We start from the raw sequence: 18,424 nt of genomic DNA, 5'->3' as shown, positions 1-18,424 counted from the left end.
CCCTTTAAGGACTAATAACCGGGGAGATGTTTTATCTGAATGACTGGGTATGAGGACAATACACAGCACACAAAACAAGCAATTGTTGCTGAAAACAACCGAAACGTGAAACGTGAAACGTGAAGGGAGAAAGCGGCTTATCCATCACACCTCTCCAGCCTGCTGGCGCCAGCATTTCATTGGCGTCATTAGCATCAATCGGTTCAGTACAGGGCGGTCATAGCTAATTCGGACTTTAAATGCATTGCTGCCACTCCGAGGTTTGTTTGTTTAGAAAATCGTAGATACAACAAACTCCAAATACTCAGGCACGCAGTGACACACACGCACACACAACTTCTTAATGTCTGTTGCACGTCGTATCCGGAATGTTCCTTAATTTATAAAAACTTTTTAGCTCACATCAAATACAAAAAGTAACAGCATGGTCATAACCAAATTTCAACTTGTCATTGTAAAAACAAGAAAAAAAAACTTTTGACATCTGTCGTTTTTCCCCCCAGAAATCTCGAAAAAAACTAATGTTAATTAACTTTAGTGAATATGCTTCCATCCCTCTGTAGCCATTTTTGCAGCGTTTCGACAAAATTAGCATAATAGCGATCAGAGGTGCATCACAATTTTGAAATGTGATTCTGGGGCAGTGCATCCAAACCTAACAAACTGAGATCCTTGCGCCAGTAGCCACAGACGGGGAACTCACCTTGGATGCTGTGGAGATACAACTTCAGGCCTGATCGAAGCTGCTCATCTCCGACTCTTTCGAGTTGCTTGAAGAGTCTGTTGATTGTGTTTTTCAGGGCATCGTGCCGCTTCACCTCCGCACGAATCGCGCTTGACTGGGTTATCTTAACGTTACTGTTCATTGTAAAAATGTCATTGAGTTGTTGACCCAAAGACCGTGACGCGCGAAACTAAATTTAGTACTGTAATCCGTGCATCGATCGGGCAAATACACGAGACATTGTGCTAAAATGAAAGCATTTACCCCGACAATGTGCAACGAAATTTCAGTTTCCCTTGTTTGCTTTGCGTCCACTTCCTGATTTTAAACCTGTGAATTCGTGGCCGCGTCTCTGCGGGTGCGTATGGTGTTGTGTCAGTTCTGACACCTGATGGAACTTGCTACTAACTGATGGAACTTGCTACTAACGAAAATGTTACGTTTATTTTGTGACACGATGCAAATGCTGAAACTTTTTTTTCATACCAAGGCCGCCAAAAGCATTAAGAATTTCCGCATAAAATGTATGTGCATATTTGCATATTTGCCTCACTGAACGGTTTCAGATCTTTAGATAAAATGTAATAGGCCTATTAGACAAAGGGACCCCGAGTAAACACAAAACACACACAAAAATGACTTAACTCTTTAACTGTCGCTCATTGAAATAGATGATTAAAAATATTTCACCATAAATTCCTATTGATAGAAGGCCAGATAACAATGTCTAGTGGTTTTTTCATAACGTCACCTTTAAAAAAAAAAAAAAGCTTATGGTAAAAGATGCTATTCACAAATGTTATTTTATGTCTGAACATTTTTCCTGAAAAACTATTATTTCAGGCACTCATTAGACCCTTTAAACAGACCACTTAAAACATTATTATTATTATTATTACTGAGGTTGTTATTATTATTATTATTATTATTATTATTATTATTATTATTATTATTATTATTATTATCATTACTATTATTATTTTACTTCTTATTATTCTTGTAATGATTAATGAGGGGGTTAATGAGAAACTACCAGTCATAAGAAGAGATAGCTAACCACAAATTTGTCAAAAAAAAAAAAAAACCAATGGAAATACCTGCACTGGTATAAAACATGTATTTATGCAATAACAAACTCAGTTATTTGATAGTGTTATAAGAATGCAGCCACAAATTTGAAATTTGAAACAGGGCCATCAATTGTACAACGAACAAAATGTAGCAAGGTCTTTGTAATATGCTCTTAAACATGTTTGTCTCTGCTCTATGTGATTTCCATAATGTCTGCAGAATATTTTTAAATCAATTTCATGAATTTTCTTGCAGTTAAAATGATATTTATGACTGATTACGGCAGTTTCTGTTAGCCTTGTTGAACCATAAGGACAAAGCTAGCTTAATGTTGCGAATTACAAAAAGTGTGACATAAAATGAAGATAATGTGAATAAAACAAATGTTTATGTTAGAACATCCTCAAAATATTACATGCCTCTCGACCATCATTCTCCTAACACACGTTCGAATTCTTCGGATTAGAACAGCACATAGTGTTCTGGCGCCACCATCTGTTAGATATTGAGAAGTGCACCTGCTAGACAAAATTGCCTTTGCACTTTTAAAAAATAGGATTTGAAGTCATTGAAATTTAATGTTTGCAGTGTATTCCTGGGCAAAACAACGGTGAGTCAGTTGTTTCTCCTTCACCTCCAGGAAATGAGAGGAAGGAAAAATCAGAAATCGGTTTCCAGAAGCCACTTGTGGACTCTGAGAGAGAACAGATGGTAATAGCCTGTAGGATAAGTTCAAAGGCCGTGTTTGGCTAACCCTTCAGACTGTTTAAGAAATCAGGGGAAACGATGCTATGCAAGAGTATCCTACTACTCTTGTTCACAAATTAAACACAACTAATAGTCTTTTATTGGTAGATGAATTTTTCATTTTATGTATTTAAATTTTACAAACATATTTTCAGCAATAACTTGTTAGAGGAATTCGGCCTGATTTGGAATTGGCTTTTTCGTTCTCCATGGTGTATGTCATATGTATGAAAAGCACAAGGATGATAAGAACACTTTGTTTGTGTTTTCTTAAAGACCGTGCGATCAGCATTCTGAAAAGGCGGTTTCAGACCCTTGACGGTCCACTCCCGGTGGCTTTTGTTGTGTGTAATGAAATGAAAAACGGTGACGTGGCAGCATGTGATAAAATTGTACATGTTTGTGCTCCTTTGGTGAACCTTGTCAGCAATTGTAGTGTTTAACAAAAACAGAGAAGCCATCATTTAAGACCTTACTAACTGAACTCTCTCTTTCCACCGAGACAACCTCCACAGGACTACCTGCCTGTGGGAGTTTTACGGTGAGCGAATGAGATGTCACTACTCCACGGAAGGAAAAGGTGGACTGGACACGATCCTGGAAGGAACCTGCCAATTTGGACTCCCTTGTTTTGTGTGTGCTTTGTGATGTTGGTGTGGTGAGGAACGAACGGGATGTGGGAAGGGCTGGAGGAGAGATGGGGGAGTGTGGGGAATGAATGAGTGCATGAATGAGTGCTTGTTTTGCCTTGTATTGTCTAGTATGTAAAGCTGTAAAACTGAAAATGAAAATAAAATTCTATAAAAATTAAAAAAAACAAAAAACAAAAACAGAGTAGGCTGTCATAGCCGCCACCCGATCCAGGTAATGCTGTTAAACAGAGTGTTGGAGTCCAAAAAATGGCCGCTCGCTGCTAAGCGCCTGTTTCCGAGGTAACCCCTGCAGGCCTGTGTCCCTTTGCAAGGGAAGGTCAGGTTGAAAAGAAGGCTGGTTAGATCAGGAAGAGTTTTATTGCAACTAGTTGTTAAGTTTAAGGGGGCAATTACTTTTTCATATGGGTGATATGGATGTTTGATAACATCAATAAATTAAAATAATAATTTAAAAAACATATGTTTTGTGTTTAGGTTCTCAGGTTCCCTTTGTCTAATATTACATTTTGTCTAAAGATCTGAAACCATTCAGTTCGACCAATATGCAATAATACAGGAAATCAGGAAGGGGCAATACTTTTTCACGGCACTGTACGGTTTACAACAAAAAAAGTCTAAAAGAAATTCAAACAGAAATGTGACAGTTCTTCCGAAGGAAAATAAGCATGTTAGCCAGCAAGTACCAAGATATTTTGACCAAAAACCTTGTTCCCTCAGCCGGAAAGTGGAGAAAACCTGGCCGCAAATAGATCTTTCTGCAAGACGGACCTCGTGCATAAATAATGTCCTTGCATGGGGCTTGGTGTGAAAGCACTTAACTGAGCATTCTCCCTCTTCCAACATCTAGCTATAAAAATGAGCTGTGCTTCATTGGAGAGGTGAAGTCCTCCTTACAGAAATTAAAGAGTAGGAAAGCATTCCTAGGATGGTATTCCTTCTTGGCTTTTAAAAGAATATGCTGAAGATCTGGCTCCTGTCGTTACTCATCTCTTTAATCAGTCATTCTTAGAGGGCACGCTTCCAACTATCCGTAAAAGTGCAAATGGGGTGGTCATACCCAAAGGAGCCAGGAGCAAACCAGCCAAACCAGTTTAGTCCAATTTCTCTAATATGCATTACTGCAAAACGTATAGAAAAGTTAAACAAAAAGTCATCACATCCTTTCAGTTGTAAAAGATCAATTTGCATAGCAACTATTCAACCACAGTTGCTTTAGTCAAAGCTTGCGAGTATTGGCTGACCACCACTCTCTCCGTAACCCCTGTAAGAACCAAGCGCGCCCAGCAGACCCTCTTACACACTGAAATCAGACTTTGTAATGACAGAGAGGCGATAAAAGCTTCACCATATAGGCCCCTGTATATAGGTTTGACATGTGAAACTGTGGCATGTGTTTGTGCCATCTTACTCTTCCAAAATCATATCTTGTTCTTCCTTTAACCACTGTAAAGATTGATGTATTACTGACTTGTTTCTGCAAAACTCTTTCTATAAATATCTGAATGACACCAGAATCAGCCAAGATGTCCAGATTAAATGTCATGCCCCCGTGTTTCGGTTGTCTTATGGTTTCCCTTGTGTTCCAGTTATTTCTGTTCCGCGTGCCTTATTCCTCACCACGTCTTTGCTCTTCCCCACAGGGTGGGCGTGATCTTTCCCCATGCACTCCCTAATCACTTCCAGCCCTCAGCAATTTTCACACTCGTTTCAGGTCACATTCCTCACACCCTCCCTGATTAATCCCAATCAGCACCAGGCTATAAAGCCACACTTTTTGTTTCTGTCTTTGCCAGATCGTTGATTTGTTGCCAGCGTCACTCTTGCTATCGTTTATTTCCTAGCCTCGCACCATTTTTGATACCCCGTTTCCTCTGCACCTTCCTCGGTTTCCTCCCCTCGCACTGTTTCCTTGGCCACAGATTGTTGTTTGTTCATGTACCTTGTTCAGTGTTTCCCTGTCTGTCATGCCTGCGTGTGGTCTGCGTTGCGTCTTGTTCCGTGTTCCCTGTTCTTCCCTAGTACCTCCCCAGCTCCACCTCCCGATCCAGCCCGTCCTTCGCCGGCCTCCCAGTCCCCAGTCCAGCTCCGCCACCGACACCGGAGGTGTTCCATTCAGCGCCAGCCAGATTCCGGATCTCCCCTCAACACCCCACAGCCCTGCTCCGAGTCTGCCTGGTTCCTGCCACAGTCCGTTCAGCGCCACGCCAAGCCGGACTCCGGACCTCTGCACCTACCCTCACTGTTCCTGTCCCAAGTCTGCCCTGATTCCTACCGTCTCTGTCTGTACTCCAATAAACCCCTTTTGTATATATCTACTGCTGCCTCTGAGTCCTGCGTTTGGGTCCAGTCCGAGACCGGTTCTTAACATTAAACCCAATCAAAAATGTTCTTCTGATTGAGGAGGGCAGTCTTGACGGAAGGATCTGAAGAGTTTTGATGGATTCTGTGTGGCGGAAAGCTCAAATATCACCTTCAACACGTTCAGCAGTCTCACTCTGTCAAAGATGACTCACACAAATCTATTGCTAACCCCAGGCAACTGTTTTCAATTTTCTCCTCTCTCCTCAGTAAACCCTCACCTCCAACTCAGACCTCCCTTACTGCTGAAGAATTCGCAGCCTTCTTCGAAGCAAAGGTCACACTCATCCGCAGCTCCCTTGACCCTCCCGACTCCCCACCCTTCCCTCCCCCCATCCCCTCTATGACCCTCCCCACATTCTCCACCTTCTCCCCACTCTCTCTCCCTGATGTCTCCCAACTCTTGCTCTCCCACCGTCCCACCACCTGTGCCCTTGATCCCCTCCCCTCTACCCTCCTCCAGCTGATCTCACCAGAGATCATCCCCTTCATCGCCCACCTGATTAACTCCTCCCTGACTTCTGGCACCTTCCCGTCATCTTTCAAAAGAGCCCACATCACCCCCATTCTGAAGAAACCAACACTGGACCCCTGCCTCACCCAAAACTACAGACCGGTATCCCTTCCATTCCTATCTAAAACTCTCGAACGTGCTGCGTCTAACCAACTTTCAAAACCAACGGGGTATCAAAAATTAAACCCAATCAAAAATGTTCTTCTGATTGAGGAGGGCAGTCTTGACGGAAGGATCTGAAGAGTTTTGATGGATTCTGTGTGGCGGAAAGCTCAAATATCACCTTCAACACGTTCAGCAGTCTCACTCTGTCAAAGATGACTCACACAAATCTATTGCTAACCCCAGGCAACTGTTTTCAATTTTCTCCTCTCTCCTCAGTAAACCCTCACCTCCAACTCAGACCTCCCTTACTGCTGAAGAATTCGCAGCCTTCTTCGAAGCAAAGGTCACACTCATCCGCAGCTCCCTTGACCCTCCCGACTCCCCACCCTTCCCTCCCCCCATCCCCTCTATGACCCTCCCCACATTCTCCACCTTCTCCCCACTCTCTCTCCCTGATGTCTCCCAACTCTTGCTCTCCCACCGTCCCACCACCTGTGCCCTTGATCCCTCCCCTCTACCCTCCTCCAGCTGATCTCACCAGAGATCATCCCCTTCATCGCCCACCTGATTAACTCCTCCCTGACTTCTGGCACCTTCCCGTCATCTTTCAAAAGAGCCCACATCACCCCCATTCTGAAGAAACCAACACTGGACCCCTGCCTCACCCAAAACTACAGACCGGTATCCCTTCTTCCATTCCTATCTAAAACTCTCGAACGTGCTGCGTCTAACCAACTTTCCTCTTTTCTTTCTAAACATAACCTCCAAGACCCTCAGCAGTCTGGTTTCAGACCCGGTCACTCGACGGAGACTGCCCTGCTCTCCGTCACTGAGTCTCTCCACGCAGCACACGCAGCATCCCGTTCATCTGTCCTAATTCTTCTTGACCTCTCAGCTGCCTTCGACACCGTTGACCATCCTACACTTCTGTCTTCCCTGACAAAATTGGGAATTTGCGGACCAGCCCTCAACTGGATTGCGTCCTATCTCTCCGGCCGCTCCTTCCAGGTTGCCTGGGCCGGTGCAGTATCAGCTCCTCGTCCCTCACAACTGGGGTCCCTCAGGGCTCTGTCCTTGGTCCCCTCCTCTTTTCTCTGTATACTAGGTCCCTTGGCCCTGTTATTGCCGCCCATGGCATGTCATATCATCTCTATGCAGATGATATTCAACTTTTCTACTCTTTCTCTCCCACAGACACTCAGGTCTCCGATCGCATATCCGCCTGCCTGAGTGACATCCAGAGCTGGATGACCAAACACCAGCTCAAGCTCAACACAAACAAAACGGAACTTCTCCATATTCCTTCTCTTACCTCTCCCACTTCTCATCTCCCCATTTCTTTAGGAGACACTCCCCTACACCCTTCACAGAGTGCCCGAAATCTTGGAGTTGTGCTCGACAACAGGCTGTCACTCTCTGAGAATATCGCGGCAACCACCCGGTCGTGCAGGTTCATCCTGTACAATATCCGCAGAATAAGACCACTCCTCACCAATTATTCCACACAGCTCCTGGTCCAGGCCATGATACTGTCACGTCTGGACTACTGCAACTCTCCTCCTGGCTGGCCTCCCAGCATCAGCCACCAGACCCCTTCAGCTCATCCAGAATGCAGCAGCACGTCTGGTTTACAACCTCCCTCGTGACTCCCACGTCACTCCCCTCCTCATCTCCCTCCACTGGCTACCAGTGCAAGCTCGCATCCGGTTTAAGACACTGGTGCTTGCTTTCCAAGCAGTCAAGGGTCAGCTCCTGGTTATCTGCAGAAGATGATCAGACCCTACAAGCCGGCCAGATCGCTCCGATCGGCTACTACAGGGCGGCTGATTCCTCCCCCTACACGAGCAGCAACAAGGTCTCGACTCTTTGCAGTTCTGGCCCCACGATGGTGGAACGATCTTCCAGTGGAGGTCAGAACAGCAGAGTGTCTGAGCACCTTCAAACGGAAACTCAAGACGCACCTCTTCTCTGTGTACCTCTCTCCTCTTCCCTAAACCCCCTCCCATAACTATAAAAAAAAAAAAAAAAAATTTTGTTCAGACTATCTTGTTTCTCCTTATTGTATGCATCATAGTAAAGGCTTTTTATCTACATGTTGTTCAATGGACTTAAGCGGACTTGATCCTGAGTTTGGTTACTCTGTTGTAAGTCGCTCTGGATAAGAGCGTCAGCTAAATACCTATAATGTAATGTAATGTAATGACTCAGTAGTGCTATCTTTGTGAAGGGAGAGTGCACTGAAAACAGGAGTGTGATTATTTATTTATTTATTTATTTATTTAAATTTGAGAATGGGATTCTTTTCATCAGCTCTATTACAGTCGGTCCTCATTTTCTTCGCTGTTATTAACGCGTCTTACTCAAGAAGAAGCGATAGCGCTCAAGTCACCACACGGGGTCAGTAGAGAACCAAATATAAATTCCAACCCGTTCATAGCGCTTATGCCCGCTACATCGCGATTGAACGAATTTGGACCGCTACATGGACGGGTATCCTCCTTAGAAAAGACCTTATTGAGGTGTTAAATGGATCGCTCACGGGAGGGTGTATTAGAAGCGGAGGTACCCGCGCCACTTCCCTCAACTGGCACTAAAGTACTGTGTTGCTAATTCAGTGAGAAATCAGACCCTTTTCAGGCTTGCTCTTAGGTTTTCTTGAAAGTATAGGCAAATGCATATCTGCTGTTGAGACATGGGCACACCACGCCCATTGTTCAGAAGTTCCTGAGACCTGATTAATTGTTGCTTTTAGCCGTTTTTTTCCCACCCTGCTCAATACGTTTCTAGAACGTTGCGGAATGTTCGGTTAGATTCCCATTTGAATTTGAGAGAAAAACTGATTGTTTTGTGGAGATATGTGAAATATGGAATTACGATTTTAGATTAATTTAACGTTCTCGCAGTGAATTGTTACTAAAACTGTAGACATAGAATCGAGACGCAATCAGAAACCTGTGTGGTTTTTAACCGTTATGGTAACTTTATGGTAGAATGTTGACCGGGCCTGGCAACATAAGGTAAGATGTTGACATGGTCTGGGAAAATGTACAGTTAATAAATAAATTCATCAGTTCACACACACACACATACACACACAAATGTTACCGCCCAGTTCACATCATAGGTTAGGCTGCATGTAAACCCACTGATTCTGCGCTCACTGTATTACATTAAAAAATTAAGCTTACAATCATACGTGGCAAGCTAATGCCAATGCTTTTTAATTATGGTTATACATTCTTCATACTGTGATCACCCATAACATTAGCTTAGCTAGACACGTTATTAAGTAGCCTATATACAAGTTCTCGTGTGGGCTAATTATTTTTTAAGTAGCCTATATGCAAGTTCTCGTGTAGGCTAATTATTTTAAATATAGGCTACACAAAAGCTGCATGATATTGTCTACAACTTGCAGAATTTATGCTATTGGGTGAAATAGCTTGTTTAAATTCTGGAGTATACGTGTTCCCAGTTTATGAATGAATTTGGTATTAGATAGCTTGGAATCAGATCACGAAGTCTTATTATAAATTATGAGCGCAAGAAAATAATCCGACAATGAAATAATTAATTTGCACGTGCTCATTTTTGGCCGTCCATTCATGCTGTTCCCTGCCGTTTGAGTCACGTGCGAATAGATGTAACTTTATTCTGCACTAGGTCGTCGACCAAAAAAGGCTGACAATATAGTGAACCGAATAGACCTTTTTTCAGTCGGCGCGTTTCGTAGCATCTTTCCTCTCCCGACAGAACACGCATCTTTGTTCTCAAGCAGCAGGCTGCAGCGATTGGTGGAGAATTGCTGTTGCTAGGCTCACGCGCTGCTCTGCTTTTGGAATATCCACCACCCGGCACTACACAGAAAATCGAGTCACTAGGCAGCTTAAATAAAGTGAAACGTTAAAACAAGCGAAAAGAAAAATATTTTTTGAGAACAGATTGACTTATGCGTTAAATTTCAAAAACCCTATTAAGAGCATTGCAATTTAGTTCTGCAACATAGATGAACAATTTTTAAACCCAATTGCTCCCAGTAAACCATATGGTAACACTGGGCATATACTGGGTAGACCCACCTTCATACAAAATAGAAGATTTTCCATTAATGCCGGACTCAGGACTCTCCTGTTATGTACAGCTACAGGGGAGTCCGATACCTGCTTCGTTTCAGAAATGACTCCCTAGCCGAATGTATGATTTTGAGAGAGAGAGACGTCACTGAAAAAAAGAGGGAGTATTCTGTGCTCAGCCCTTTTCTGTCTGACGTGGCAAAGATTGCTTTTCCACTGTTTCGGCAGTGGGAACGCCGTAGACAGCGGATACGTTCTCTTTACCTGCACAGATGATCAATAGACTAGATAATTCCGCCATTTGCTCAACGGAAGCCAAAGACTTCAGAAACAGAACTACAGGGGCTACACTTAAAGATGCAAACTGTTATTTGGCTGCAAAAAAACAGGATGGCCAGATTTCAGCTTACTAAGAAGTACCCAAAAGTGCGTGAAGACTTCTGGGAAAAGGTCTTGTGGACAGATGAGACCAATATTCATGTATGTCAGAGTGATGGCAAGAGCAAAATGTGGAGGCCAAAAGTAACAGCCTAATATCAAAAGCACCCCCCCATCTTTCAAACATGGTGGTGGGGATGTTATGGTTGGGGCATGTATGGCTACCACAGGTACTGGCTCACTTTTCCTCATGATGACAACTACTGACAGCAGCAGCAGTATGTAATGTAGGACTGCATTATTAGCGCTTACCAAAGCGCTTACATTGCTCTCATTCGCCAAGCAGTTAGATAGGTTAGGGCTGCTCAAGGACACGACATGCCAGGCGGGTTTAACCGCAACTCGCTCCAAACGTCTATCTGAGCTATGTCGCCTAGTCGCTATAGAATCGAGTACGACCATCTACACTAGTGGACAAGTTCAAATGACGGCGCTCATCCTACAGCAAGGCAATGATCCCAAACATACTGTAAATGCAATAGGGGAGTTTTTCAAAGCCAAAAACCGGAAAATGATTGACTGGCCTTGTCGTTCACCTGATCTGAGTCCAACTGACTATGAGTTTCATATGCTGAGGAGAAAACTTGAGGCAACTAGCCCCAAAACACGCTGCAGCATAGGCCTGGCAGGGCATTATCAGAGAAGATACTCAGCAACTTGTGATGTCAATGGGTCACAGACTTCAAGCAGTCATTGTGTGCAAAAGATATGCGACCAAGTACTAAACATGACTACTTCAATTTACATAACATTAATATGTCCCAAACATTATGGTGTAGGCGGGCTATGTGTAAACAGAGCTGTAATTTCAACATGGTTAAACTGAAGTGTATAAAAATACCCTTAAATAACAGCTGAGAATATGAATGTGAGACTTTCTCCAAATGTGAATTTTTTTTACTACAAATGTAAAATTGTGGAGTACAGAAGCAAATCAATAAAAAAAACATGTTTTGGTCCCAAACAATATGGAGCTCACAGTATATAATCACACCGATAATATAATATTGCCTCTGTTTAGAAAAGATTAATATCAAAACCCATTCTTCCTCAAACACAATCCCACCAGAGACGTCATAGACGTAAATCTTCTCACGTGAACTTGTGTCAGTTTTGGCCTTATATCTTTCTTTTTAAAGTGCCAGCAGTAGGGTCATGTGTCACTAAAACAAAAGACCAGCATGAATACCCCCATCATTGGTCACCAGCAATGGTCCTACAGATGATCTGGGCACGTATGTGACGTCTGTTGGGATATTCTAATGTATAGCCTGCAAATCTCTGGTCAGCATGGGCTGTTTAGGCATGTTCGGTGTATTCCTCTGTATATCCCATGTCGGTAGTTGACAAAGGGTTCATTTGCTTTTGCCATAGATTTGCGTGATTTGCCATAGAAATATAACATAACAGTATGGCAATTATGGATTAGTACTATAATTAATCTACTCATATATGCAGCGTTTGGAACCATGTTCTTTATTAACTATGCAAGTTGTTTGTAATAACTTCAAGTGTATTTTCTTGCTTTAGAACTCAAACCCCCAAATGCCCCCGTACCCACTGCGGTAAAACAAGTCGATTGTCAGAATTTTTCGTAAGTATTTGAAACCTGAAAATGAGCGTTGGTAGAGTTCAGCTCACGGTGTGTGCCATTTTTATGTGACATTTACCTTGATTATTAAATTGTTTTGAAATACTAAAATTGGGCAGAACTGTTTGACTCCCAGGTGAAGCATTGAAATTGCACCTTTGAGCCCTGAAGACAGGTCATACTGTGAACACTCAAAACAGTTACATTAAAAACAACACATAATGTCATTAAACACACCTCCATGTCTAGACAAGGACAACAAATTTTGTGTTACTTTCAACAGTCCGTGTTAAAAAGTCTCCCTTTGTAACACATTAAATTGTATATTTGTAACTCAAAAGTTGTAACTTTGACAAAATGGCTTGAAAGTAACACAAAAGTAGTGACACAAAAAGTTTGTTGGATATTAACGCATCCTTTTTGACAGTGCAGCTTTCAGTGTTGTTTAAAATAGCATTTGCAGTGGGACCAGGGCGTTTAGGTCAGATAAATACAGTAGGAGGTTTTGCCTCCTAGCGACACAAACCTGTAATTGCAACACTGCTTCTATATTTCACAGGTTGGTCACACTTGCTTGGAGTTACGATTTGTTGCAGTTAGAAAAGGAGTCGATTATAATTCACTGTAGAAAAATATTTAGCTAACAGATGGTGAAAATGCAATACATGTAAAAATGGACATCCAGTTTCATGTGAAATAATTTAGAAATCTTTATTCTATTTTTTACAGATGTGTTATCTTGTTGCTAATTAATTTAATCCCTTCCAGGCAAAAGTGGGGCTACAAGTCTAAGTCATAGGCCTACTACCTACGACCTACTTACGTTTATTAACATTTTTAAAAAGTTAAGCTTGTGAGACGGTGTCATGCAAGACCCTTGCAATTCTTTTGTCATTTAGTTTATTTTTTACACTGAAAATTCATAGACCTCTTTATTGTAGCCTACATATTTCATAACTCAACAACGAATCCATTTGGTTCACAACCCCATACGACACAATGTTTTGTCGGTAAATGGAATGAAGATGGGTCTTTATTGGTCCTCTTAATTCTTGTTCCTTAAAATATGTTCATGCCATTTTATTTTTATTTTTTCGAAATACGGATATTAAAATTCGCGGATATTTACAACAGAGGATCTGGGTAACAGCCATCATGCAAAAATGGCCACCGAGTGACGCACTCTTTTGGTCCAGTAAGTTTCCAGTGGGCAGCAATTCGGACACTTGCAGGCGCGCGCAGTCCTTTATCCTGTCAGCAGGCTTTCCGATGGCCGATGGCCAGCCGTCCTCCTGCGCCGGCCGTCCATATGCCGTGCGCGTTAACTTTCGGGCGATCACAGAGAGCCGCGCTCGCTGAGACAGCCATCTGTCTACTCGCCGACAGAGCGCGGCGACCGTGAACCAGGGCCCAGCCTGGTGCCGACGGACCGGAGCAACCCAAGCGCTCTTTTCAGCCTGCGCAGGATTAGGTCATCGCAAAACTACAATTAGCGCTGGCGTGATAAAGTGCCACCCAATTCTGGTGTTACAAATGCGTAAGGCGATAACAAATACCGGAGTGGGAATATGGGAACATGCCGCCACCCGACTATCCAAGTGTTTCTCGGGTTTGTGGCACAACAGAGGCTCCAAATAGTTTAGTAGGACGGCAGACAGTAGCCTAACACTTTGCTGGTTAGCGATTCAGGTATGTGACTTGCCGTCTAGCTGTCTATTCCCGGGAGCACAGCGAGACTCTGGTGGTTTAAAGTGGGTCCGCCAGGATTCCAAGTGGTTCCCCGGCACCAGCGCCCCCTGTCTGGCCCGCGGACATCTGCAGATTGCCAGTTCTCAGAAAGGACTCGCCTCTCCTCTAGCCGACCCTATAAACTGGCGGCTTGTGGTTTGGAAGATGGATCCATGGGGGAATGCATGGGAAATGCACGTGCTTTGGCTGCTGTGCTTCCTGTTTAAATGCGGGCAGTGGTTACTCATGATGACCGTTAATCCAAAATATGAGGGAAAAGAGGACAAATATAGCTCTGAAAAGACCAAAATAAAATAGAAAGAATGTATCTGATCTGATCAAAATGGATCTGATCTGAATGAACTCATCATTGACACAATGAAGCTTCAGGTCAAAAGTATAAAATAGCAGTTGATGGGATAGTTCATTTTCTGAGTTAAAAATAATTATTATTATTTCAGTTGTAATGTATACCTCCAGAAAAGAGCATTTCTGATTTCTCGGAGAGGTGTGTGGGGGTTTTCTTCATTATGGTGAGAATTCTTCGGTCATCTACTGTAGAGGTCTTTCTTAGCCTACCGGGCCCGTTGCGATTACTGAGCTTGCCAGTGCTCTTTCTTCTTAATGATGTTTCAAACAGTTAATTTTGATAAGCCTAATATGTAGCACATATCTGACTGTTTTTTTTCTTATTTCTCAGCCTCATAATGGCTTCCTTGACTTTCATTGGTACAACTCTGGTCCTCTTGTTGACAATAACGGACTCTAAAGGTAATTAAAAGCGTAGAATACGACTAGATACGGAAAGCTGTCTTATACCTGCATGGAAGCAAGTGAACACACCTGACTTCAGAAACACCTGTGAAGTCATTAATCCCAAACATTATGGTACCATGAAATGGGGGAACTGTGTATAAAAAGTGCTGTAAAGTCTACATGTTGAATCCAAAATGTATACAAATACCCTTTAATAAAAGCTGAGAGTCTGTACTTTAACCACATGTGAATTGTTTGATTGCAAATCTAAAATTGTGGAGCACAGGGTCAAATCAATAAAAAATAAGTCTCTGTCCCAAACATGGAGCTCACTGTAGTATTTATGTCCAGTAAAGGATACTTTAGATACTGACAGAAGTTTCTCATGACCAGCTGACTTTACTATGTCTGCTATATGGAATTCAGGTTTGCGGTTAAAAGCAAGAAAATACACTTAACTTTGGTGTTTGGTTTTGCTGAAATTGACCCGTTTTAAACTCCTAGGAAAGAAGAGTGAAACTTTTGAGAGATGTTTTTCATAGCAACAAAGCCAATGTAAATCTGGTTCCTTTTCACGTTTCTATTTGTTGTTCATCATCTGTATTTGCTTTATCTCTTTTTGTCTATATGGTGTCTTTGACAATAATAAAATTAAAATGAAAATTATTGAGAATCTCACTTTAAAACAAAAATATTATGTATTTACTGTATGAAAACCTTGTTTCATTTCAGAGATAAACATTTATACCCCCCATGCCTTCATTATATAGAATTTATATACAATTCAATTCAATTTTTTTTGGAATTGATGGGAAGATACCATACAATATGAGTGAGTATTTTGCATAAATTATATTACCTATTTTCTTGGTTTAAAATCCCAGTAATATCATGGGTATATTTGACTCAGGCTAACTGTTTCACAGGTGCTAATAAATAATTTATAGCATCAATTCACAGTAATGTTCCATGCTTCTTTTCTTAAGCACTGCAGTCTTGTCTGGTTACATGTCCCATTGGAACTAGTTCCAACCAAAAATAAAATTAAAGCAGTTTTAAAAAAAAAATATTAATTGATAACTCGGTAATGTACACATATACAGCCTATGGAGGCAGGACATGACATAATGCATTGGGCTTGAAGTATATATTTTTCTTTTTTTGCTTTAAACCACAAAGCCCCTAATGCTACACGCCAGCTATCATGGAGCCGACTTGTCATCAGAAGCTCCTGTCAGTATCTGAAATATCTTACACCGCGCACAAAGCCTTTTGAGCCAGAACGCTCACTATAACCGAAACAAAAACCCACAGGAAGTGAATGATGTCTTTAACCTCGCTGCACAGTTGCACGGGTTGACCTTTCTCTGTCCGGCTCCATCTGTTCACGGTGCTTCCATTATACTCCTCAATTTCACAGCGCCATGTTTTTGGCCAAAATAAAGGTCACTCTGGTTTTCTGTTTTTTGTTTTTGGTTTTTTTTTTTGTCAGTGCCATCAGGTGTGGATTACATTTCAATCACCAGAAGGCTGACAAAGCCTTTAGTTTAGCAGTATTTCTCCCTGACTCTTCAAACGGTGATATGTAATATTTGTTCTTTCCTTATTTGCAGTGACATGTCCCCTTTCTTTATTTTGTCATCTGTCCTCCAGCCCCACGGTATCAGTTTTAATTTTGGGAAAACCCCTGTTTAATCCCGTCTGGATGCATTACAGGTGCTCCACTGAATCCACGCTTTACACCAGGATGCATTTCTGTATTCAGAGTTCTTCAGGTGATAGGATTGATCAAGTAGATTGATGGTACATGTGGTCATGTGATGGCATGGTATGGTCATGTGCTGACACAGCTGGGTATGTGATGGTACAGAGTGGTCATGTGACAGTATGGTTTGTCATGTGATGATATGGCGGATCATGTGACCTGTCACTGCAAGATCTGCAGCAGATGTAGCACTAATCTGACCAGAAAATCACATTTGATGCTTTCTTGGGGGATTTCAGGGATTTTAGAGTTTGATTTTAGAATATTTCCTGCTTGGCACTGCCATTGAGCCCTCTTCTGTGGGGTATGGTGGCCCACAAGGATGATTGCACTTCGAAAGCAAAAGCACAGACATTAAGGGAACCATGTTCCAAACCCAGAAACAATTCTAAATGTAAAAACATTAAGTTTCCTTTAATGTTAGTACTTTGGCGCTTGAAGTGTGATTGTTCATATGGACCACTGTAAGCGGGGGCCTGGGAGATGGTTATGGAGGTATTTTGTAACAAAAGTCACAATATGTAAACAGTTTCACAAATATATGAATGGTTTCACAAATCTTTAAATGGAACTCATTTTACATATTTGCGGCTCACATTTTACATATTTGTGAAGCCATTTACCTATTTGTGATACCCCATTTACAGATTTGAAAAAATCCATTTACATATTTGAGAAACTGTTTACATATTTGTGAAACCGCATTTACAGATTAGTGAAACCGTTTACATATTTGTGACTTCATCTACAAAAATACCTCCGTAGACGGTTAGCTGAGCAAGGCAGGCCTGTCGCACGGCTGGTATCAACAAAATATTATAGCGCGTCCTGTAAAAACAGAACACGGAGGAAGTGGAATGTATGCTTTTTGGCTTGGCTCTGAGCATCCTGCCAGCGCAATCTGTTTGCAGTTGGCAGGGTGGCTGGGTGGAGTGTGCTGTACCCACGGTCGAGCTGCGCTGACAACCTGTGTGTGTGTGTTTGTGTGTATGTGTGTGTGTGTGTGTGTGTGTGTGTGTGTCAGTGTGTGTGTGTGTGTGTGTGTGTGTGTGTGTGTGTGTTGGTCTGTGTGGTGAGTGTTTTGTGTCTGTGTGGTCTGTGTGTGTGGTGTGTGTGTCTGTGTTTGTGTGTGTGTGCCTGTGTGTGTCTGAGTATGTGTGTGTGTGTGTCTGTGTGTGTGTGTGTGTGTGTGTGTGACTGTGTGTCGGTGTGTGTGTGTGTGTGTGTGTGTGTGTGTGTGTGAGTGTGTGTGTGTGTGTGTGTGTGTGTTTTGCCATGCCAGCGATCAGGCCTCATTTTGCAGGGCTCCATGGTAACCTACATGACATATGGCATGGCCTTGCTCCTGAGACCCGGCCAAAATCACTCCACTTCCTGTTCTGAGAGCAACTGTCCAACCTCGCACCTCCCACCCTGATCCCCACCCTGACTCTGCTCCCCATCCTGCTCCTGCATGTGCTGAGCCATGCCCATCTCTTTACATAGCCCTGGAAACAGACGCCTGGCCTGTAGCAGAACACCTCACTTACCCAACATGTAAAATATATGTATTTGATTTAATTTTTTAATTATTATAAAAGAAATGAATTATCAATCAAATCACCAAATTTGATGATAGGCAGAGCAAACTGTTTGGATCAACCTTTATCAAAATGTACAACTCACAACCAGGTAAAAATTAAGAAATTTTTCTTGTTTTGGCTCTGTACTCCAGCGCATTGGTTAAAGACTGTCAGACTGTCAGCTTCAATTTGAGGATATTTACATCCATATCCAGTGAACCATGTAAAAATTACAGCCCATAGTCCTGTTGGGAAAGCAAGGATTAAATAAAATGTTAAATGTTAAAATTTTGAATCCAGCAATTTTAACAGCCAACATCCTCATTTAATTTCTGGCAG

General features: G+C 42.3%; 1 protein-coding gene across 2 annotated transcripts in view; it reads right to left on the bottom strand.

Moving 5' to 3' along the window:
* Window positions 1-1,329, bottom strand: part of LOC135234678 (arf-GAP with GTPase, ANK repeat and PH domain-containing protein 2-like) — a 34,387-nt gene extending 33,058 nt beyond the window's left edge. The window contains exon 1 of one of the 2 annotated variants that reach the window (XM_064299516.1): window positions 704-1,329. In XM_064299516.1, the coding sequence (XP_064155586.1) occupies window positions 704-866 (163 nt within the window). In that variant the 5' untranslated portion in view covers window positions 867-1,329. The remainder of the gene's footprint in view (window positions 1-703) is intronic. The other variant, XM_064299518.1, reaches the window with a different exon arrangement.
* Between the last annotated feature and the right edge of the window lie 17,095 nt (window positions 1,330-18,424).

The sequence above is a fragment of the Anguilla rostrata genome, chromosome 11 (assembly GCF_018555375.3).
Source record: "Anguilla rostrata isolate EN2019 chromosome 11, ASM1855537v3, whole genome shotgun sequence".
Lineage (NCBI taxonomy): Eukaryota > Metazoa > Chordata > Actinopteri > Anguilliformes > Anguillidae > Anguilla > Anguilla rostrata.
This window is presented reverse-complemented; position numbering and strand designations above follow the sequence as displayed.